The sequence below is a fragment of the Colias eurytheme genome, chromosome 21 (assembly GCF_061535395.1).
Source record: "Colias eurytheme isolate Ceu_HAF_F1 chromosome 21, ilColEury1 Martin Lab GWU primary, whole genome shotgun sequence".
In the NCBI taxonomy this organism is placed as follows: domain Eukaryota; kingdom Metazoa; phylum Arthropoda; class Insecta; order Lepidoptera; family Pieridae; genus Colias; species Colias eurytheme.
The window spans coordinates 13,437-37,829 of NC_143000.1; the positions used below are offsets into that span (position 1 = coordinate 13,437).

The following is a 24,393-nucleotide window of genomic DNA, read 5'->3' on the forward strand; positions in this document are numbered from 1 at the left end:
GAGGGTCGAGTCGGAGCCGCCCTTTCCGTATGGGAGGGGGAGGCCGAGACGAAGGCCGTCAAGCTTGCTTTGCCGCCGTATTGCACCGTCTATCAGGCCGAACTCCTAGCGCTCCAAAGAGCAGTAATTAGAGCCTGCAAGAGTGGAGTGTCGAAGGTCGGCATCTTCAGCGACTCCAGATCGGCCCTCCAGGCAGTCACACTCGGTTCCCCCCACCCCCTTGCTGTGCAAACAAGGGCGGCCCTCCGAAAAGCTGCTTCGCAGAGGCGGGAGGTCGCTCTGTTTTGGATCAAGGCGCACGCAGGGCTAAGGGGGAACGAAAGAGTGGACCAGTTAGCCAAGGAGGCCGCTCTGGGGTCGAAGAAGAAACCCGACTACGATCTGTGTCCTGTTTCATTCGTCAAGCGTATCCTGAGACGGGATACGATCGGGGAATGGGACAGGAGATATGATGTGGGGGAGACGGCTGGAGGCACGAAGCTCTTTTTCCCAAGCGCTGCTGCTGCATACAAAATAGTACGGAAAATAGACATCACACACCACACCACACAAGCACTGACTGGACACGGTGGATTCGCCTTCTACTTGAACAGATTCAAGCTGAAGGAGAATCCATCGTGCCTGTGTCAGCCCGGAGTCGACGAGACGGTTTCTCACCTGCTGCTCGAGTGTCCGATTTTTGCAAGAGATAGATATGTTATTGAGCAAAAATTGGGCATCGCGATGACGGGTGAGAATCTGCCCGCGGCCCTGGGGGATGAGACGAGAACTGAATTCTTGGAGTATTGTAAATACATTGTTGGGGTGGTTAACAAACGAAACTGTGATAAGCTGTGATGTTAGGGTTAAGTTTTATTGTTGTGCCGTACTGTTTCAATTGTATTTTATTGTAATGTCTTAATTAATGTAAGTTTTAAATGTACTTTTAATTGTATTAATTTATTTTATTTTATTTTTTATTATTCTCATTGCAATGTTTTTAATTAATGTAAGTTTTTAAATGTAATATTTAATTTTAGAATTTTATTATTAATTTGGAAATGTTATTGTAAATTGTTAAATTGTATTTTTATTTTAAATTGCATTCATTTAGGCCTAATGTATTAATAAATAATAGTGTGGTAATTAATTGATTAAAAGCAAAACAAACATCTCTGGACAATATTCCAGAGGAAAGCACACAACACCCTGTGATGGCGGGTGCTTTTAAAAAAAAAAAAAAAAAAACCTAACCTAACCTAACCTAACCTAACCTAACCTAACCTAACCTAACCTAACCTAACCTAACCTAACCTAACCTAACCTAACCTAACCTAACCTAACCTAACCTAACCTAACCTAACCTAACCTAACCTAACCTAACCTAACCTAACCTAACCTAACCTAACCTAACCTAACCTAACCTAACCTAACCTAACCTAACCTAACCTAACCTAACCTAACCTAACCTAACCTAACCTAACCTAACCTAACCTAACCTAACCTAACCTAACCTAACCTAACCTAACCTAACCTAACCTAACCTAACCTAACCTAACCTAACCTAACCTAACCTAACCTAACCTAACCTAACCTAACCTAACCTAACCTAACCTAACCTAACCTAACCTAACCTAACCTAACCTAACCTAACCTAACCTAACCTAACCTAACCTAACCTAACCTAACCTAACCTAACCTAACCTAACCTAACCTAACCTAACCTAACCTAACCTAACCTAACCTAACCTAACCTAACCTAACCTAACCTAACCTAACCTAACCTAACCTAACCTAACCTAACCTAACCTAACCTAACCTAACCTAACCTAACCTAACCTAACCTAACCTAACCTAACCTAACCTAACCTAACCTAACCTAACCTAACCTAACCTAACCTAACCTAACCTAACCTAACCTAACCTAACCTAACCTAACCTAACCTAACCTAACCTAACCTAACCTAACCTAACCTAACCTAACCTAACCTAACCTAACCTAACCTAACCTAACCTAACCTAACCTAACCTAACCTAACCTAACCTAACCTAACCTAACCTAACCTAACCTAACCTAACCTAACCTAACCTAACCTAACCTAACCTAACCTAACCTAACCTAACCTAACCTAACCAAGAGCAGTAATTAGAGCCTGCAAGAGTGGAGTGTCGAAGGTCGGCATCTTCAGCGACTCCAGATCGGCCCTCCAGGCAGTCACACTCGGTTCCCCCCACCCCCTTGCTGTGCAAACAAGGGCGGCCCTCCGAAAAGCTGCTTCGCAGAGGCGGGAGGTCGCTCTGTTTTGGATCAAGGCGCACGCAGGGCTAAGGGGGAACGAAAGAGTGGACCAGTTAGCCAAGGAGGCCGCTCTGGGGTCGAAGAAGAAACCCGACTACGATCTGTGTCCTGTTTCATTCGTCAAGCGTATCCTGAGACAGGATACGATCGGGGAATGGGACAGGAGATATGATGTGGGGGAGACGGCTGGAGGCACGAAGCTCTTTTTCCCAAGCGCTGCTGCTGCATACAAAATAGTATGGAATATAGACATCACACACCACACCACACAAGCACTGACTGGACACGGTGGATTCGCCTTCTACTTGAACAGATTCAAGCTGAAGGAGAATCCATCGTGCCTGTGTCAGCCCGGAGTCGACGAGACGGTTTCTCACCTGTTGCTCGAGTGTCCGATTTTTGCAAGAGATAGATATGTTATTGAGCAAAAATTGGGCATCGCGATGACGGGTGAGAATCTGCCCGCGGCCCTGGGGGATGATACGAGATCTGAATTCCTGGAATATTGTAAATACATTGTTGGGGTGGTAAACAAAAGAAACTGTGATAAGCTGTGATGTTAGGGTTAAGTTTTATTGTTGTGCCGTGTTAATTTGTATATTTACTTGTATTGGTTTTATTTTTATTGTATTGTTTGAATTGTTAATTTTAAAGTGACTTTTAATTATTGTATTTTATTATTATTTTGAAATTTTTTTTTTGTATATTGTAAATTCGTATTTTAAAATTTAATTGTATTTTAATATTATGTGCCCATATTGTAAATAAAGAAAATTGTGTTTATTATTGATTAAAGAAAATAAATGTCTCTAGACTATTACTCTAGAGAAAAAGCAGACAACACCCTGCGATGACGGGTGCTTTTAAAAAAAAAAAAAAAAAAAAAAAAAAACCTAACCTAACCTAACCTAACCTAACCTAACCTAACCTAACCTAACCTAACCTAACCTAACCTAACCTAACCTAACCTAACCTAACCTAACCTAACCTAACCTAACCTAACCTAACCTAACCTAACCTAACCTAACCTAACCTAACCTAACCTAACCTAACCTAACCTAACCTAACCTAACCTAACCTAACCTAACCTAACCTAACCTAACCTAACCTAACCTAACCTAACCTAACCTAACCTAACCTAACCTAACCTAACCTAACCTAACCTAACCTAACCTAACCTAACCTAACCTAACCTAACCTAACCTAACCTAACCTAACCTAACCTAACCTAACCTAACCTAACCTAACCTAACCTTTTTTTTTTTTTTTTTTTTTTTTTTTTTTTATAGTGGAGAATGCATTTAGGCATACCCAGAGCGCTCGGGGAAAGGGCCCTGGGTTATCTCGGACTCACACCGCAGAATGCGGCGACTACCGACTAAACTCCACTGTGTTCCGTCGCTCCGCTATATTGGCAGGGTCGCGGGTATTTGGTGTAACCGCTTCCGTAACCCTGTCAGCGGCAGCCTATTTTTTATATAGGCCCATCGCGATTTAGACCTGGCTAGTGTTCGCCAGTTCCTCCTTCCTGGGGGGCGGCGTGAACGGAACACGTCTCACGCGACTGCGCCCAATAAGACGTCGCCGCCGAATAGGATCCGCGTTGGGATCTCCCTCGCGGACCCGCTCTGCTTCCTCCTTCTGCGACATCACATCTTCACAGAATGTGATAGCCGCGCGCCACGTTCTGTCGCTGCCAACCATTGCGCGAGCTATGGAAGGCAGGGAGAGATCAGGGCCGACGACTGCGACTAGGTGAGCACGGGGCTCGGACCACGCGGGGCACACGGCGAGAGTGTGGTCTGCCGTGTCCTCCGGACTGTCACACCAATGGCAAGCCATTTGCGGCTCCCGCCTGGCGACTTTGCACAAGTACCACCCGAAACAGCCGTGTCCGGACAGCACCTGTGTCAGGCGGAAGGTAATTGCCCCATGCCGCCTGTCGCACCACTCGCGTAGGACCGGTCGAATAGCTTCGACCGTCCTTGCTCCTGCGCTGGGCCTCTCGAGCCGGCGTTCCCACTCCCTGAACCGTCGCTCGAGAGCATCAGCCCTCCATTGCTGGACTTGCTCCAGATATGGATTAATTCCATGCGATCTGGACGCCGTGACGCGGCGATAAACGTCCGCCAGCATCTCGGCATCCAGGTCCCACGGGGGCGTCCCAGCCATGACACACGCGGCCTCGAAGGACACTGTGCGATATGCCCTCACGACTCTGAGCGCCATGACCCGCTGCGGTCTACGCAAGTATGGTCTGGTACGGACGCTCAAAGAGTCGGCCCAAATGGGCGCACCATAGAGGGCCATGGAGCGAATGACGCCGGTGTATAGACGACGACACGCACCCCCAGCCCCTCTTAGATTCGGGAGCAGACTTCCAAGTGCCCCGGCCACCCCAACTAGACGGGGGGCGAGGCGACGAAAGTGCTCCACAAATGTCCACCGGCTGTCCAGCACGATGCCCAGGTAGCGCAAAGTGGAACCGACGCCGATGGACGTGCCACCCACCTGGATAGCTGAACCAGCAGCCTGCGCCCTTCGACGGCCGCGAAACAAAATTGCCTCTGACTTGTTCAGAGCGACCTCTAAGCCAAGTCGTTTGATTCGGCGCACAACATCCGCCACACCAGCGGTCGCAATGAGGGCTGCCTCCCTGTACGAGGCCCCGCGTGCAGTTACCAGGGTGTCATCCGCGTAGCAAAGCACGCTGACACCCGGTAGATAAGTGGCACGCAGGACCCAGTCGTAGCCGATGTTCCACAGAAGGGGCCCAAGAACCGAGCCCTGTGGAACACCGCACGTCACTTCCTTTTCTAGCCACCCACTACGCGCGGGGTACGCCACAGCCCTCTCCGATAAGTAGGACTGCAACAAGCGCACCATATACCCGGGCACGTTGTGATAGCGGAGCGCTTCGATCACGCAACTCCACGGCAGAGTGTTGAATGCGTTGGCGATGTCAAGGGACACCGCCAAAAGCACTCCGCCTTCATTATCTGCATGATCAGCGAGGTTCCGCAATTCAGCAATCGCATCGATAGTGGACCTTCCCCGGCGAAATCCAAATTGGTTCTCGCTTAGGTCCGGCCCCACTCCCTCCAGATGGTCGATGAGGCGAGCTGCGAAGACGCGCTCAAAGAGCTTGCTCACCTCATCGAGCAGCACGATCGGCCTATAAGCCGAGGGCGAGTCGCGCGGGCGTCCCTCCTTCTGCAACAGGACCAAGTTCCCGGTTTTCCACCTACGGGGAAATTGGCCCTGTTGGAGGCATTTTGTGAACAGCTGTTCCACCCTGGGTCCAAGAGATTCTAGCGCCAGCACCCAGGCCCGCCCGGGAACACCGTCAGGGCCGGGGGCGGCATTCTTCGCCTTAAGGCGCTCTACTGCCACAGCGAGCTCGTTGCGAGTGACTGGAGGGACATTTTCGTTGTTGAGCTCCTCCTGCGCAGTCATCGTGGGTGCCATCGGTGGAGGAGAATGTCTTCCCCGACTTGGAAACAAGGACGTCACCACTTGCTCCAGAAATCGTGGCTCGAGACTTTGAGACAAGGGCGGGGCCCAAGGGCGAAGCTTTTGCCTCACCCTCTTATACGGCCGACCCCAAGGTTCGCGGTTCAAACTCTCGAGCATCTCTTCCCATGCACGGGTCTTAGCGCTGCTGATGGCGTGCTGCAGAGACACAATGCAGTCCCTATAGACGGCGTATAACCGCGCTTCCTCCTCTTCGTCACGCCGCCTACGGCGCCTGTGCCTGGTGTACGCCCGCCTCGCAGCCACGCATGAAGCACGCAGCTGGGCAACATCGGCGGACCACCAGTACATTTGGCGCCTACGTGGAACCGACCGCACCCTCCGCATGCTCGCGTCGCACACCTGAGACATAGCTTCGGCAAGCCAAGTGGCCTCCTCCTCTACGTTTTCGCCGCCATTCTGCTGCGACGGGAGCCAAGCCTGCACTAAGGCAGCCTCAATGAGGAGCTCCCTATCGAGGCTACCAAGTGCCCAGCGTGGACGACAATCGCCAGGGGGGAATTGACTGGGAGCCGTCGAGGGCGTGGAGACGCTAAACCGGATATAACGGTGATCCGAGAGCGTCTCCACGTCCAAAAGAACCCTCCAGTCTTGTATACGACGAGCGAGAGGGGGGCTCGCAAACGTGACATCCACAATGGATCCACCCCTCTGCCGAACACACGTTAATTCTGCTCCACGGTTAACAACCGTCAGTCCCGACGCAACTGCCCAGTCAGCGAGTGTCGAGCCACGTATATCAACCTAACCTAACCTAACCTAACCTAACCTAACCTAACCTAACCTAACCTAACCTAACCTAACCTAACCTAACCTAACCTAACCTAACCTAACCTAACCTAACCTAACCTAACCTAACCTAACCTAACGAGTCATTTGCCCGAACGCGGTCCGTAGACAGCGAAATCGCATCGCTCCTGAGTTTATTTTTTGCAAAAGTGGTATTTTTTCATCTTACACACTAGTGTAATATACCAGTGGATGCGCGCTTGGACAACAGATACGGACGCGAAAACGGTTTTAAAATCGAGTGAGCCTGTGAAAAGTTATTACCGAAAGAAATTTTTACTAAATTAACAAAAGTACGGCGTCGCTGGGAAGTCCCGATTTATATCGGGGACTTCGCGAACCGCAACTGTAGTGTTGTGGGTATTAGTGAAACGAGTGCCTGTGAAAATTTTGGGATTTTTAGGACCCATACATAAGGTAAAACAAACAATTTTCGGCAAGCCGGGCGGTGGCAATCCTCCCTAACTCAGTGCATGGTGGAACGATACAAGTGTAAATAGACGCGTCTTATCAAAATAAAGCCTGTGGTTTTTGTCCCGGGGAAATCGGTTGAAAATTGGCGAAGATAGACACCAAAGAGTGTTTTAACCTAAAAGTAGAAACTTTCTTCAGCCAAAACTATACTTTTCTCCTTTCCCCCCACCGTGTTTCCTACTTAAATTAGTGTGTTGATATTCTATACATCTTCCCGCACAAAGATAATAAATTATCTTAACTTCTCATAACGTATTTCGGGAGAAATATCTAAGTAGGTCACGGGTGCAATCAACAAAACAGTAAACACGTGGTGGCGAATTAATGTTGTCTTTTTAACCTAATTTATATTTTGTATTTGTATATTAGTATTTTGTAAAAATAGACCAGCTACATCATTTTTGGTGTAGCTGTTAGACTAAGGTATTATATACTGAGTGCTTAGGGACCATATATCACACAACACAATAATATTATAATATTATTATCTTTTATACATATGTATTATTTGTCCATAATTATATGTATTCATCTTGATCTTATCTATATATTAATTCTATCTTAAATCATAAACAGGCGACTCCCCTATTGGGAGACCTGATAGTCTTAAGTAATAATAATAATTATTAATTATTGACTTGAGTGGTTAGTACTGACTAGCTAGCTTTAGTAAGCTAGCTAGTAGGTCGAACCGTACGATAATATTATCGTATAACTTATAGATTGACTTTTAAACTAAACTATAGACTATAATGATAAATAAATAAATAAATAAATAAATAAATACTTATTAGGTATTACTAATATCATATTATTAGTATTTGCTGCTCATTTCCATTTTTATTTTATTTTATTGTAATCACTGACAGGTGCCTCCCCTATTGGGAGACTGATTAAGTATAAGTATTGACTTTTTTATTGACTTGACTTTTTTATTGTTGACCAATTGTAATTATTACGGACGTATTAATATTAATATTTTATTAATATTTTAAATAGTGCTAAGTTGACAATTTTTAACTATCAGTGACCTATAAATATTTTATATTTTTATTTTATATTATATTTTTATATTATTATTTTATATCTTATATTTATATCTGTGATATTTATTTTAATTGTAATTATTGACAGGTATCTCCCCTATTGGGAGACCTAATAGTGTTAAGTTGACCATTTTTAACTATCAGTGACCTATTAATATTTTATATTTTATATTAATATTTTATATCTTATATTTATATCTGTGATATTAAATTTTTTTTGTTTTTTAATTGTAATTAGTGACAGGTATCTCCCCTATTGGGAGACCTAATAGTGTTAAGAATAATTATTATTGACAGGGGTTTTTTTTTTTTTTTTTTTTTCCCCTAAGTCATCATGATCCACACTCCCCAGAGGCGTGCCAGTGACACGTTCACTATCTCCGAACCAGTGAAGAAGCCTGCAACACCTAAAAGTCGGACTGCAGAAGGGAAAGCCCTTCTGCTGAAAGGGAAAGCCCACCTGCGCGAGTCTCGAAATTTAAAGACAGACATAAAGGATGGGGTTATTACGGCGCTAGAAAGGATGTATGAAATAATAAAAGAGGTGGAGTTTGAACTCACCAATGCCAGGGCTGGTAGTGGAGGGCGTAGTGGGGACCCTATACATCCCCCCCCGCCATCCGATGCTGGTCCCAGCGTAGTTGACGACGCATTGGTGAGAAATCTGGACCTAAGTGAAGAAATGAAAGAAAGTATGAAAGAGATGATGACAAGAATGGAAGAGATGAGAGTAAGCATGCGGGAGAATGAAAATAAAATGGACAAATTGAGCTCGCTTTTGGAGGGCAACATGACTGTCGCCAAAACGGCGAGTTATGCGGGCGTTGTCTCGAGGGGAGTCATAGAGAAACTCCCCGAAGCAAGAGCCCTGCATTCGGTCATGGTGTCATCCAAAGACGAACAAGAGACGGGTGATGAGGTGTTAGAAATGATCAGAAAGACTGTGGATGCAAAGGACGGATGGGTGAAAGTAGAGAGGGTAAGAAAGGTGAAGAACAGGAAGGTGGTCGTCGGCTGTGCGAATGAGGAAGAAAGAATCAAGGTGAAGGAAAGGCTGAGAAAGAATGAGGGATTAGTAGTGGAAGATGTAAAAAATAAGAGCCCTCTACTAGTCTTCAGGGATGTAATGAAATGCGAAGTTGACGATTTCGTCACAGCATTCAGTAATCAAAATGCAAGCATCCTTGAGGGCCTGAAGGGGGAAGAGAGAAAGGTAGAAGTAGCGTACGTGATGAAAGCAAGGAACCACCTCCAGAACCACGTAGTGGCCAGGGTGAGTCCACAGGTATGGAAGAGATGCACGAGTGAAGGATACGCCCATATAGGACTAAGTAGAGTGAAAGTGATGGATCAAAGTCCGTTAGTGCAGTGCTCGCGCTGTCTTGGGTACGGGCATACGAGACGAATGTGTAGGGAGGAGAAGGAACGATGCAGCCACTGCGCTGGTCCTCACATGAAGACCGAGTGCGACAAGTGGCTGCGGGGAGAAGTGCCTCAATGCATCAACTGCATAAAGGCTAAGAAAGGCAGCGCAGAGCACAGCGCCTTTGACAGAGAGTGTACGGAAAGAAAGAGGTGGGATGCTCTGGCCAGATCGGCGGTAGCGTATTGCTAAGGTTGCCCAAGGTGAGTCCTTCCAGTACCGAATGCTGCAGGCCAATCTCCAGCGTAGCCAAATCGCCACACGGGAGCTACTGCTCGAAGCCACCAAGCGTAAGGCATGCGTAGCATTGCTGCAAGAGCCCTACGTTGGTGGGGCGAAAAGTATGAGGACATACAATGGAGTGAGGATCTTCCAGAGCGAAGGGGAAGGGGGTGGAGCAGTAAAGGCGTGTATTGTAGTACTCGACGACACACTGGATGTCGAACTACATACACGCCTTAGCAGTAACAACATCGTTGTGGCCACTCTCAGAACCAAAGCCTGGGAGATGATTGTAGTGTCCTTCTACTTCGAGCCCGATAAACCAGTGGGGCTCTACCTGGACCATCTTAGGCGGATAGGGAGAGAGCTGGGTATCCATAGGATGGTCCTGGGAGGCGATGCGAACGCAAAAAGCCCGTGGTGGGGTGGCGAAGTGGAAGACTCGCGAGGAAGAGATGTGTCTGCTGTACTGGAAGAAATGGGAATGCACATACTCAACACCGGGGACATCCCTACGTTCGATACCATCAGAGGTGGGAAAAGGTACTCTAGCTACGTGGATGTGACAGCGTGCTCCGACGATCTGCTGAACCGAGTGGACAACTGGAGGGTTGAGGAGAGTCTCACGAGCTCGGACCACAACGGCATATCCTTCGGCATCAGACAACATAAATCCACAGGCACGAACATAATACGAACTACACGCATATTTAACACACACAAGGCAAACTGGACTCAGTTTCATGAGAAACTGACCCAGCTGATGTCGGACAGACAATTAACTATACAAGACATAGACACAATACACAGCACACAACAAATAGATGACGCAATAGACAGATACACTGAAGCAATCACACAGACATGCAGAGACACAATGCCGACCAAAAAACACACACAGAAATTCACCTTGTCGTGGTGGAATGATGAGCTCGCGCAGATGAAGAAGCAGGTGGCCACGAGGAGACGCAGGATCCGAAACGCAGCACCTGATCGCAGAGACCGCGTGGTTGGATTGTACCTGGAAGAAAGAGAGATGTATGAAAAGGCAGTGAAAGAAGCGCAAGAGAAGAGTTGGAAGGAGTTTTGCCGGAAACAGGATAGGGAGGGGGTCTGGGAGGGCATCTACAGGGTGCTTAATAGAGCCACAGGGAGAGAGGAGGATCTGCCCCTTTCGAGGGGCGGTGAGACCCTCGATGCCCGAAGCTCGGCAGAACTGTTGGCGGAGACCTTCTACCCCGAGGACCAGGAAAGTGGTGAAAGTGAGGGACATCGTCGGGTGCGCGGGTGTGCGGAGTCCTTGGACACCGAACCACCGGCGGGCCCGGATGACCCTCCTTTCATCATGGAGGAGTTGAAGAGAGCCGTAAGGTCCTTCAACCCCAAGAAGGCCCCCGGGGCGGATGGACTCACGGCCGACATCTGTCAGCACGCTGTGGATTGTAACCCGGGATGGTTCCTTGCCTTGCTCAACAGATGCCTCTCTGCCGCCTACTTCCCCGCACAGTGGAAGTGGGCGACCGTGGTTATACTGCGAAAGCCGGGCAAGGAATCATATCGGGTACCGAAAGCCTATCGACCGATCGGCCTCTTACCTGTTCTCGGCAAAATCTTCGAAAAGATGCTGGTCGGCCGACTCAGGTTCTACCTGTTGCCCAAAATAAGCCCCCACCAGTATGGCTTTATGCCACAGAGGAGCACCGAGGACGCCCTCTGTAGACTAGTGAACCACATCAGAAATATGAGGGAGGAGAAGAAGATTTCTGTTGTGGTATCGCTGGACATAGAGGGAGCCTTCGACAGCGCCTGGTGGCCAGCCATAAAGGTGCGGTTGGCTGAAGTTGGGTGCCCGGGGAACGTGAGGCGGGTGATCAGCAGCTACCTGAGTGAAAGGGGAGTGAAAGTTAGATATGCGGGCGTGGAAGTGAGTAGGGGGACCAGCAAGGGGTGCGTGCAGGGATCCATAGGTGGACCAATCCTGTGGAACCTCTTGCTGGACCCTCTGCTATGGATGCTAGAGGAGATGAAAGTATTCTGTCAGGCGTTCGCCGACGACATTGTGTTGGTCTTTGAGGGTGACACGGCCCTTGAAATTGAAATGAAAGCGAACCGTGTCCTAAATGTAATAAATGAATGGGGAAAGGAAAACAAGCTAAAATTTGCACCTAATAAAACTTGTGCTCTCCTTTCAACGAGGAGGTTAAAATTTGACGTGCCACGGCTCGCTATGGGGAATGTGGAAATTAAATACTTTTCTCAAATAAAGATATTAGGCCTAACGATTGACAGCGGCCTCACTTTCAACGCCCACGTCGGGACGGTATGCCAAAAGGCAATCGCCCGATATAAACTCTTGGCTAGGGCAGCCAGAGTTGGTTGGGGACTTAGCCCAGATATTATAAGGACTATTTATGTAGCTGTTATCGAACCGACTATTATGTATGCATCGGCAGCGTGGGCACCCACCGTGGAAAAGATGGGGGTCCAAAAAAGGCTGAACACCGTACAACGGGGCTTCGCCCAAAAGATCTGCCGAGCATATCGGACCGTCTCCCTGAACTCAGCTATGCTGTTGGCTGGGATACTCCCCCTTGATCTCAGAATTCTCGAAGTCTCGAGATTATATGGGATCAAGAAGGGGGTGTCGCACCCAGCGTTGGGGGACAGGGAGGTGGAAAGAATGGCTCCGGCGATTGAGGACCCACATCCGGCAGAGCAGGAAGGGCTGGGGTTCGGGCTGGTGGACGAGGACTCGTATTCCGACGTGGCTAATAGCCACGTACATAGGATCTACACGGACGGCAGCAAGATTGAGGGTCGAGTCGGAGCCGCCCTTTCCGTATGGGAGGGGGAGGCCGAGACGAAGGCCGTCAAGCTTGCTTTGCCGCCGTATTGCACCGTCTATCAGGCCGAACTCCTAGCGCTCCAAAGAGCAGTAATTAGAGCCTGCAAGAGTGGAGTGTCGAAGGTCGGCATCTTCAGCGACTCCAGATCGGCCCTCCAGGCAGTCACACTCGGTTCCCCCCACCCCCTTGCTGTGCAAACAAGGGCGGCCCTCCGAAAAGCTGCTTCGCAGAGGCGGGAGGTCGCTCTGTTTTGGATCAAGGCGCACGCAGGGCTAAGGGGGAACGAAAGAGTGGACCAGTTAGCCAAGGAGGCCGCTCTGGGGTCGAAGAAGAAACCCGACTACGATCTGTGTCCTGTTTCATTCGTCAAGCGTATCCTGAGACGGGATACGATCGGGGAATGGGACAGGAGATATGATGTGGGGGAGACGGCTGGAGGCACGAAGCTCTTTTTCCCAAGCGCTGCTGCTGCATACAAAATAGTACGGAAAATAGACATCACACACCACACCACACAAGCACTGACTGGACACGGTGGATTCGCCTTCTACTTGAACAGATTCAAGCTGAAGGAGAATCCATCGTGCCTGTGTCAGCCCGGAGTCGACGAGACGGTTTCTCACCTGTTGCTCGAGTGTCCGATTTTTGCAAGAGATAGATATGTTATTGAGCAAAAATTGGGCATCGCGATGACGGGTGAGAATCTGCCCGCGGCCCTGGGGGATGAGACGAGAACTGAATTCTTGGAGTATTGTAAATACATTGTTGGGGTGGTTAACAAACGAAACTGTGATAAGCTGTGATGTTAGGGTTAAGTTTTATTGTTGTGCCGTACTGTTTCAATTGTATTTTATTGTAATGTCTTAATTAATGTAAGTTTTAAATGTACTTTTAATTGTATTAATTTATTTTATTTTATTTTTTATTATTCTCATTGCAATGTTTTTAATTAATGTAAGTTTTTAAATGTAATATTTAATTTCAGTATTTTATTATTAATTTGGAAATGTTATTGTAAATTGTTAAATTGTATTTTCTATTTTAAATTGTATTCATTTAGGCCTAATGTATTAATAAATAATAGTGTGGTAATTATTTGATTAAAAGCAAAACAAACATCTCTGGACAATATTCCAGAGGAAAGCACACAACACCCTGTGATGGCGGGTGCTTTTAATAAAAAAAAAAAAAAAAAAAACCTAACCTAACCTAACCTAACCTAACCTAATTTCCAGACAGTTTTCGGGAATTTCCCAGGCATTTTCCGTTGATTTTCCGAGCATTTCCCGGGGATTTTCCGGATGTTTCCCAGACATTTTCCGGACATTTCCCTGGCATTTTCGGGGATTTTCCACGTATTTCCCAGGCATTTTCCGGGGATTTTCCGAGCATTTCCCGAGGATTTTCCGGATGTTTCCCAGGCATTTTCCGGACATTTCTCAGGCATTTTCCGGGGATTATCCAGGCATTTTCCGGATATTTTCCGGGAATTTTCCAGGCATTTTCCGGACATTTCCCTGACATAGCCTGTAAATGTCTGTAAAATCCCCGGAAAATGCTCGGAAAATCCCCGGAAAATGCCTGAGAAATGTCCGGAAAATGCCTGGGAAATGCGTGGAAAATTCCCGGAAAATGCCAGGGAAATGTCCAGAAAATGTCTGGGAAACATCCGGAAAATCCCCGGGAAATGCTCGGAAAATCCCCGGAAAATGTCTGGGAAATTCCCGGAAAATGTCTGGAAAATCCTGGAAAATAACCGGAAAATGCCAGGGAAATGTCTGGAAAATATCCGGAAAATGCCTGGAAAATGCCCGGAAAATGCTCGGAAAATCCCCGGAAAATATATATATATAGCCGGGCGGCCGGCCGGTACCGCCGCAAACGCTACGTCCCGCAATTTTTAAATCTGTAATAATATCTTCGAAAATATTCACTTAAATCATACGGTGTAAAGGGCTATATAGATCTATATTAAGGTGATGAATTAATTTTTCTAACATTTACGGCCCTTTTCAAACCTTCGTAATTTTTATATTATTAAAGTTGTCGTGATGAAAATTCTTGACAAGAAAGTTCAATAGTAACACAATACGTCTACCGTTTTAGAAACATGATTCCATGATATTTTCTCGATAGAAAAAAAATACAAAGTTATCATTGTTATTTTTTTTTAATCTCTGGCATCTTCAAAATAACAAACGTAAAGTTACGACTTTTTGGATATTAACTATAAAATATACAACCTATACGTCTACCGTGTTAGAATTTTGAAATATGCGATGGTTTTGAAATAAACAAGAAATACTTGAAATTAGCGCGCGACCAGCCAATATAGCGAGAGCCGCCCTGTACCTTCCTACCCCGATCGCTGCACGAGTCATTCCCGCTACGGCCGTCACACGGGGAACTTGTGTCGCTCGCGCAATCGTAAAAAAGGGTGACAACACGATAAGACAAAATGAGACAAATGGGGACAAAAAAATAAGAAGAAGAAACATAAAGGTTGGAGGAAAAAGAATGCTTACAATTGGAACAAATTAATGAAGTAAGTTGGTTTTATTTTAAATTTGATGATAATTGTATTATAGACGATGTTTGATATGTACCCCTGTTTTAAGTACATAACGAATGTGTAAGATTTTTTCATTTATAGCATAAATAATCTGTTCAGAAATCCGGAATCCAGAAGGAAAATAAACCCACTGATTGTTCACAATGTGAATCCACTCCTTCGTAAGTACCTTTATTCAGTCAAAAATGTATGTTATCAAAGCTCTACTGGTTTTATCGCATGATTCCATTTTTAGCAAAAAGCAACAAAGTGCAAAGAAATAAAAAATCATGGTGAACTTAGTGGAAGTATGGCGGACATAATATGGAACAGGAGCTCATTGGAGTAGTATTATATTTAAAAAAAATACGAAATAATTTCAAGAATTACATTTCTTAGAAGGTGGTAGATAAGTATGTTGTATAAAGAATTTGATGTTGATATTTATTTCATTTATACTTACTACACCTGTGCGGGAAATTGCTTAGTAATAAAACAGGTTTATATTCATATTTACATAGTAATGTGAGTTTTCATTTCGAAAAATTTTGTGTAAGTATATTAAATTGAGTTCCTGGGTGATCTGGAAACACAATTGGGCCCGGAAGATGGCGCTGCAGTCACTCCTCCTAATGACATGAACCGATTTGGATGAATATTTGTGTGCACATTTCATTTTTGTGGGATGATTGGTTGATTCGCTTTCACATTAGCTAATATTATGTATTTTTGTTGTTAGAAAGTAAACTTGATTTAATGTTTATAATACATTATTATTGGTATAAATAAGCCAGTGTTCGTCTCACATTGCTGTACCTGCCTACCTACCCTACCAGCGCCTAACTTTGTTCTGGCTATTTTATTTTGATTATTTGTAATGAATAATTACAATTATAATAGAGTGCAAAAAATAAATACATGCGTCAATATATTTTGTGTTTTTTTAAAACAATTTTTTTATTTAAAAAAATATCATTCCGACCGCGGCTTTGCCCGCGTGAGATTATATCGTGAATCCTGTCTTATCCCATAATTTGAATGAAGTGTTCAGTTCGGATAAAAAGTATCCTATGTGTAAATCCAGGCAATTAGCTATATTTTATCAAAATTGGTAATGTAGTCTTGACGTGATTAAGTAACAACTAACAAAAAAATATAGAAATTAATATCCAAAGTTTCGCATCAGTTTTACTGTATTAGTGATATCTTCCACTCTTGACTTTGACTGAGAAGAATTAGGGTTTATAACTTCTTTCAGAAATATTACCTTTCATTTCTGGGCATGACGTAATATCTACGTCAGCATCAAATTCTATCTAAATCCATTCAGTAGTCCGCGTTATTGAGTACCGGTAAAACCTGCTAGCTTTGCCAACGGTTGCAGACTTTGCCATAGCCAACTTCTGAGGGAAAAAGTGTAGTCACATCTTAATATCAGTTTTTTGTCATGTATGCATGCCTTTATAGTAAAATTTATGAGTTAAATGGCAAAACCGAATGAGATGTGGCAGCCCAGCTTGTTTTTGAGATGTAATTTTCGGCGGTTACTTTTTTCGAATTTTGGCGGTATGAAACTTAGTGCTCCGGAACTTTTACAAAAACAAACGGGAAAAGCATTGCCTACGTAAGTATTGTTTTGATATTATGTTAACATAATGTTCTTTAGCTAAATAAAAGCTGATTTACTGTGCTACAAGCTACCTTTACTTCGCAATTGGTATTGGTAAATTCAACAACCCCAATCACAACGTCTGTGATGGTGACTTTGCCATGTTTTGTTGGAGGTTAGGGCTGCCACAAAATTTCTGATGAATATTTTATCAAGTTTAAAATAACAACAATTTTTATATTCAATCAAGATCATATAAATAAGAATTTGTCATTGTTTAAATCTTTTAGGAATGTCGTGTAATGTGTGATATTAAAAAAAAGTTAGTTAGTTTAATGAATACTATTTTTTTTTGTTTTATTATGTAAAACAATTCAAAGTTAAGAAACTAACTAGAAGTAATTGATTATGTTTTTTTTTACTTTTACTAAATTGTTCCTACTACGAAAACATTTTTATTTGACAACCCTAACCCTAACTTCTTCTTATATAGGAAATATTTTGGAAAGGTTGGTGAATTTGCCACCTTCTTAGAGAGTTAAATTACCAGTGCTAAATAATATAAAGTTGTTACTTTATTTTACGGGATATAGGATGAGTGCAAATATATTACTTTTTAACCTCATAAACTCCAAAAATTTCATTTTTTCTTTCATATGGCAAATTTACCAGAAGAGACAGCTAACTTTGCCATAATTGTTTTTATGCTTAAAATATTATAATTTACAAAAATGAAATAGATATTTAGTAATAATGTAAATTTTCATGAAATTTACTACGTCTAGGTGCAGGTTACTCATTACGTTTTCATACAATTATATTTTTTTAAAGCGAATCAAACTTTTTAACACATGAAAAAGTGGCAAAGTAAGCAGGTTTCACGGTACATTTTTCAGAGTAACAATATTTTTTGTTATTTTAAAGATTATTTATAACCTGTATTATTTTGTAATAAAGTAAACATTACGAAATAATAATAATTATTAATAATGTCTAAGTAGTTGTTAAAAAGAAGATTATTTGTTTATAAGCAAGAAAATAAAACCAATAAATCAACAATTAAATATATGTATAAGAATATTATAACTGTATGACGACTCCATACATGTTTGTCCCGAGTCGGCTAGCGGCAGCGCGGCGAGTTTGCAAGAATGACTTCGCGCACACCCGCGTTCGCAATAGCGAGCTATTAGACTCCGCCCGCCAAGCAGTAGATTTTTTTTTGTGTATCGTGTTAAATGAAAAATGTATTCAAGGTATTTAATTGGTTAAGGATTAATGCTGTATTGGTTAAAATCGCATCGAAAATTTTATTATAGACTGGGGTAGAAGCCTTTGAAAATAATGAAAAGATAAAAAAAATCGCAGTCGGATGAAACCCATTAGAAAAGGAGGGGAATATGATAAAAATGTAAGGAAAAATAAATTACGGTCAATCCGAGTTCGGGAAGCGGGAGGGGGGAGCTTTTAAGAGAAAAAAATGGTTTCTCTCGATTTCCGACAAAACTACAAGTCCTATAAAAAAAAGTTCAATGGCAAAGTTGTAGGTAATTAAAAGTTCTACAACTTTGGATTCACAATTTTTTCACATAACCTAAAAATTTAGGTGAAAAATTCAAAAAACCAAGTTTTTGGTCTTTTATTTCTATCTACTTCAAAATTTATTTTTTTTTGTACGAAATTTGGTGGAAACTTACTTCATTATGTCCCAAATACACTGTAATTTATTTGATTGAAAATATTTATTTTTTCGCCTTATTTTGAATTAATACCAAAAAAACAACCTAATTTTCAATCGAAAAGTCACCCGTCAAAATATTAGTTTTTTTCAAAAACTTGGGGTGCCTTTTATTTATTGAAATCTCTACTTTCATATGGTGTAAAAAAAATAAACACCACTATAGTAAATGTTCTCAGGAAACGCATACAAACAGTGTGATAATGAGCTTTTACTAAATCAGGCACACTTCTTGAACTCTATATCTTCTCTTGTATCGGCTTTTCGGTAATATTTCAAAAGAAAAATAATTATCTGTTCTAAGTTTAATATTTTACAGCATATTCAAAAGCAAAATGATGTCGATAAAAACATTTCAGGTAGTTCGAGAAGTGTGCCTGATTTAGTAAAAGCTAATTTTCAGACTGTTTGTATGCATTTCCTGAGAACATTTACTATGGTGGTGTTTATTTTTTTTACACCATATGAAAGTAGAGATTTCAATGAATAAAAGGCACCCCAAGTTTTTGAAAAAAGCTGATATTTTGACGGGTGACTTTTCGATTGAAAATTAGGTTGTTTTTTTGGTATTAATTCAAAATAAGGCGAAAAAATAAATATTTTCAATCAAATAAGTTACAGTGTATTTGGGACATAATGAAGTAAGTTTCCACCAAATTTCGTACAAAAAAAAATAAATTTTGAAGTAGATAGAAATAAAAGACCAAAAACTTGGTTTTTTGAATTTTTCACCTAAATTTTTAGGTTATGTGAAAAAATTGTGAATACAAAAGTTGTAGAACTTTTAATTACCTACACTTTTGCCATTGAACTTTTTTCTATAGGACTTATAGTTTTGTCGGAAATCGAGAGAAACCATTTTTTTCTCTTAAAAGCTCCCCCCTCCCGCTTCCCGAACTCGGATTGACCGTAATTTATTTTTCCTTACATTTTTATCATATTCCCCTCCTTTTCTAATGGGTTTCATCCGACTGCGATTTTTTTTTGTTTCAAAAATTATCTACTCTAGTCTATTAGCCATTATTTGTCGTAAAAAGTAAATGACAAAAAAAAATTTATTGTGGGTTATCCATAAGAGATAGACATATATACCATCGCGGACTTTTCTGTAGACCTTTTAATAAAAAAAAAAAAATAATAATAAAATCTTTATTAGCAAGCAGGCCAGGTACATTAAAAATTAACAATCTATGTACTTACAAACTAATTACTAAAACCTACTAGCTAAAAGGAATGCCGCTCAGCATTTTACAGTGAAAGCATAAACTTTCACTGCAGAGCTGATTTTCAGCGACACCTTATTTATATATCTAATTATAACAAGATTTACTTAATGTTAATATTCAATATAGGTAATAAATAAATAAATAATATAAATATAATAAATATGCTTATATATATATACTTATATATATATTAAATAGTAGTACTTATAAATAAACAATGTATATTTTGTTAAGAGAACAAATATATCAATAAATACAATATAGCCAAAACCAGACAAGTGCGTAGGATTACAAACGAGCAATGAAAAGTTTAAACATGTTTCTGTTTGATTAAAAGGTACGCTGTTAAATGTTTATTAAATGAGAATTTTGATTTCTTATCCCGAATAGGAGGAGGTAAATCATTCCAACAATGGGTTGCTGGTTAATGGTTGCAACTTTTCAATGTCTATAATACTTAGTACATTATTTTATTATTATTAAAGCGGAAAAAATGTAATTTTTTACGACGTCACATTAGAAACCTCAAAAATAACAGTACTTCTCCACTATTTAATGGATGTTATTATACATATAAACCTTCCTCTTGAATCACTCTATCTATTAAAAAAAACCGCATCAAAATCCGTTGCGTAGTTTCAAAGATTTAAGCGGACAAAGGGACATAGGGACAGGGAAAGCGACTTTGTTTTATACTATGTAGGTAGTGAAGTTAGTTCCATTCCCGCTCGAAACAAGTGAATTTTCGAAAATATTAGAATGCAGTTATTTTTAAAAATGAAGGAATGTTACTTTTCATAAACATTTGCTATCTCTAGTATTTCAAGTACTTTCCCTCCAGGGCCCATCGAAAATTTCCACCGTGTTTTTGTATAAAGAAGTTGTGGAAATTAAAAAAGCTTATCTATAGTTACTACATAGCAAGCATATTATAATTTTATACTGTGTTAGCTCTTTGTACACTACTAGATAATATTGAATACAGAAAATGTAATACTAATACTAATACTACTTTTTTTAATGCATGCATAATTATTAAATAGGTTATTAATAATAATGTATAATGAACAAATGTTGAAATGTAACAAATAATATTATAATAAATTATGTCTAAAGCTGAATAAATTCGTGTACATACGCCATTGTAACAGTGTAATATAAATTAGTGTGAACACAGGCTCCTGAAAAACAGTTTACATCTATATTAGGAGCCTGGGTCATTAAATTTTTGTAAGATATATCTAATGGTGCAAATAAATGATTTATTTATATTTATACTATAGTCTATAGTATAGACTCTATACCTATAGTATTGAGAGATCACAGATTTTTTTTTTCTAGATCGGGAAGCGCTTGACCACAATCTCGCCTGATAGAAAGCTAAGATGTGGTCTAAGATGGTACGCGCTTCTTAGAATAGAAGCGAGATGAAAATAACACAAAGGTAAAAATTAAAAGCTATATTTTCGTTATTATAATTAATAGTATAAATGTGGTGGGAGAGATGGAGCGCCTATTGCTTGTTGGCGGCCTCGTGCAGTTTCTTCTGCACCTGCTCGACTTCCTTGGTGAAGTCCTCATAGGCCTTCTTGATCTGCGGTTCCAGCTTCTTGTTGGTCTCCTCCATGTTGGCGGCCACCTCCTTGGCCAGCTTCTGGGTCTCCTGTTAGATTTGTTAAATGTATTCGTTTAGAGAACTATTAGTCGCGTTAGAGTATATAATATTCTATGCTATATAGAGTGAATAGTAGAGATCATATCAGTCAGAAGTTAGAACGCACTATTCTTATAATAGTATTAAATATTAATGAATACACGGAAGACGAGGAACCCTGAAATGTTGTTGCTTAAGACCAGGCACTCTAAAATAATTTCTGGCACTGAGAGACCGGTTAGGCCGCTACGGTGCTAGACGCTAACATAGCCGTAATAAAGTTGAATATCGCGTGCGCTCTTTGATCGCGTTCGAGCTCGAAACTAAATCTCGTAAGTCTCAATTCTTATTTCGTTTATAACTAAAGTAATAATTGATCTAGAGAAAAAATATCTTGGAATTAGATAGTAAACTATATTTTCTTACTGTTAACATTTGTTTTAGACATAAAGTCCAAGTAATTCTTTAAAAAAATGTAATAATCCTTAAAAAAGGCATAATTTTTGAATAAAAAATGAATCGAGCGAAAATGTTACAATTACGTAACTGTCTTGTAAATGGAAAGAAAAAGACCCAATAAATCATATACTAAAGTTCCATTTTGATTGTATGTGTGACTGTTTCAGAATATTAATGCAAATTCACATAAAATTTAGGGAGCCTCCTCTTAAGAACCACACGATAGTTCTCAGTCGTAATTATTAAAAAGAGCAACCGTAGTTTTTCGCTGACTCTTTGTTTAAACTGTTTCCGAATAGGCGGTAAAAAGTCTAGTTGCATAAAATATAATGAATGTTTAATACCTATACTTAACTGATTTATTTATATTATTGTATCAATTTAAAGCTTTCGTGAGTGTCATACATAGCACTACATAGGCTGCATCGATCGTGCCCGCATACCTGCACGGTGGACTCCACGGCGGCCTGCAGCTTCTGGCGCAGCTCGTTGGCCTGCTGCTCCACCTCGGGGTGCGACTTGCGCAGCTCCTGCACGGTGCGCTCCAGGTTGCTGCGGGTCGACTCCAGCGCCTCCTTCGCCTTGCCGTTGGCGTCGTTCAGCTGAAACGCACGCCTAGAGCTTTACACGGCCACGTCATATGAGTGTTCGTGAACGGGAGAATCGGGGATTAAAACGAATAGCGACAGTCGGTCGACGGCTGGCCGGTAATAATTAAAAATGATTATGTAAAATTGTAGATAAATCAACTCTTAATCATATTATCAAAGTTTTCGCCGGCCTCGACCCGCGGGTGAATGTCGATAAGAGTAACCGGGCGAGCGGCAGATAACGCAGAGCGAAAGGTGACTCACGGCGCCCTGTAGCGACTGCGAGAAGGCAGACAGCTGCTGCAGCACGGAGTCGGAGCCCTCCTTGAGCGCCTTGTTGAACTCCTGCGTGTTCTTGGAGTTGGCGAGCGAGTTGAGCTGCTCGCTGAAGGTCTTGCCGAACTCGCTGGCCTGCTTCTGCAGCGCGTCCAGCGGCGACGCGCCCTCGGCCTCGCGACGCACGAGGCGCGCTGAACACTGCAACATCCAACGAATCACTTACAAAATTCAATTCTACCATAAAAGAGCCCCTTCATTGGGAAATAAACTTTTTGATCGATTTTAAATTTCTTTTAATCGTCGCATCTATACTAATATTATAAAGCTGAAGAGTTTGTTTGTTCGTTTGTTTATTTGAACGCGCTAATCTCGGGAACTACTGGTCCGATTTGAAAAATTATTTCGGTGTTAGAATAATTTATTATATCATCACGCGACAGGAGCGGAGATACGCGGGTGAAACCGCGCGGCATGGCTAGTATATTATGATATAATGAGAACAAATTTAAAAATTAATTCATAGTGACGAAGAGAAGCGTATTGAACACGATTAGGATAACTATACATATTGACATTGCGAATAAACTTTTTAATAAAATTTTATAATCTAAGATCAGTAAAAAATATTAATAAGGAGTGGAACTCACCACAGCCACTAAGGCAAAGAGAACTAGGAACTTGGCAGCCATTGCGGTGTCGGTGCTGATGCGGTGATGAGCTGGGAGTCGGGAGGAGTGTGCGGAGTCGGGCGGCGCGAGGCTATATGTAGCGGGCGCCGGGAGAGGCTCAGCGGGCGGCGGGCGGGGGGTGGCGGCTGATAACGGACCTGGAGAAATTTTCCTGATCAACAACGCCCTATGAACCGTGCAGTGTACACACAGTAATTAGGTAATGAGCTGAGTTGTTTGTTTGTACGAGGATCCGGCCGCCGCTAATGGCCCGGCGATTCGTCTAGTCGCTGATTGTTGCTCGAGCGTGTCTCGGCCGTGTCGCCGATGGGAAGTCGCGACTTAAACGATTAAACGTAAGTAACTTGCTGCATAATTTCCTACTTCTCGACGATACTTCTTGATTGCCGATTATTCTATTTCAACGAGAGAGATGCTACATCTGTGTAACGATGCACCCGGACTGAGTAACTGAACTTGTCATTTATTTCATAGCACATATTTTCGTACCCATAAAGGCGTGAGTAATATTAACAATATTTAGAAAAATAAAATAATATGAATATAATTTTATATTTAACTTTATTTAAATATCTCGGCTCATAAAATTTACCAACCTAACTACTTCTCTTAACTCTTTCATGAGTTATTGCACGCCTCATAAGCGAAGCGTTGAGGTGGGTACTACAGACTACTGTCACTTCGCGCAAAACATCTGATTTTTCAAACTTAAAATGTCTTTATGTATCATACATTGCACTTGTAAGATAATACATACACACATATATTAAGAAAAAACACTATTTTTAACATTCATGATATTTTTGATGTCATTTTTGTTATTTAAACTAGTTAAAAAACAGTTTAAAAAAGTTCTGTCTTGGACGTCCGTGTGTCTGTGTGTGCGGAGGATTTTTCTTGTTAACATAGCGACCGAAATACTTTACTAATCGAGTCTTTTTTTTTTCTCTTACGCTTGAGTATGCTCAGGAATAGAACCCTTTCAT

The 24,393-nt window shown here is 42.0% G+C and overlaps 2 protein-coding genes across 2 annotated transcripts; one reads left to right on the forward strand and one right to left on the reverse strand.

The window, feature by feature from the left end:
- The first annotated feature begins 8,452 nt into the window (after window positions 1–8,452).
- LOC149898825 (uncharacterized) lies at window positions 8,453–9,737 on the forward strand. The gene has a single exon (XM_090114564.1). It carries the CDS (start codon window positions 8,456–8,458, stop codon window positions 9,734–9,736), a length of 1,281 nt encoding a protein of 426 aa, XP_089970690.1. The 5' UTR covers window positions 8,453–8,455; the 3' UTR covers window position 9,737.
- Window positions 9,738–21,181: 11,444 nt separating this feature from the next.
- Window positions 21,182–23,526, reverse strand: LOC149898826 (uncharacterized). The gene is made up of 4 exons (XM_090114713.1): window positions 23,366–23,526; window positions 22,704–22,916; window positions 22,293–22,451; window positions 21,182–21,399 (listed from the first exon to the last, which is right to left on the reverse strand). The coding sequence occupies exons 1-4, from the start codon at window positions 23,405–23,407 to the stop codon at window positions 21,250–21,252; spliced, it is 564 nt and encodes a 187-aa protein (XP_089970839.1). The 5' UTR covers window positions 23,408–23,526; the 3' UTR covers window positions 21,182–21,249.
- Between the last annotated feature and the right edge of the window lie 867 nt (window positions 23,527–24,393).

Excerpts from the sequence above, each read along its gene's own strand:
- LOC149898825 (XM_090114564.1), top strand. The coding sequence starts at position 8,456 with ATGATCCACACTCCCCAGAGGCGTGCCAGTGACACGTTCACTATCTCC.
- LOC149898826 (XM_090114713.1), bottom strand. The coding sequence starts at position 23,407 with ATGGCTGCCAAGTTCCTAGTTCTCTTTGCCTTAGTGGCTGTG. Across the intron at positions 22,917-23,365 it reads TCTTTGCCTTAGTGGCTGTG|TGTTCAGCGCGCCTCGTGCG; the intron begins GTGAGTTCCACT and ends TGGATGTTGCAG. Across the intron at positions 22,452-22,703 it reads CGCAGTCGCTACAGGGCGCC|CTGAACGACGCCAACGGCAA; the intron begins GTGAGTCACCTT and ends CGTGCGTTTCAG.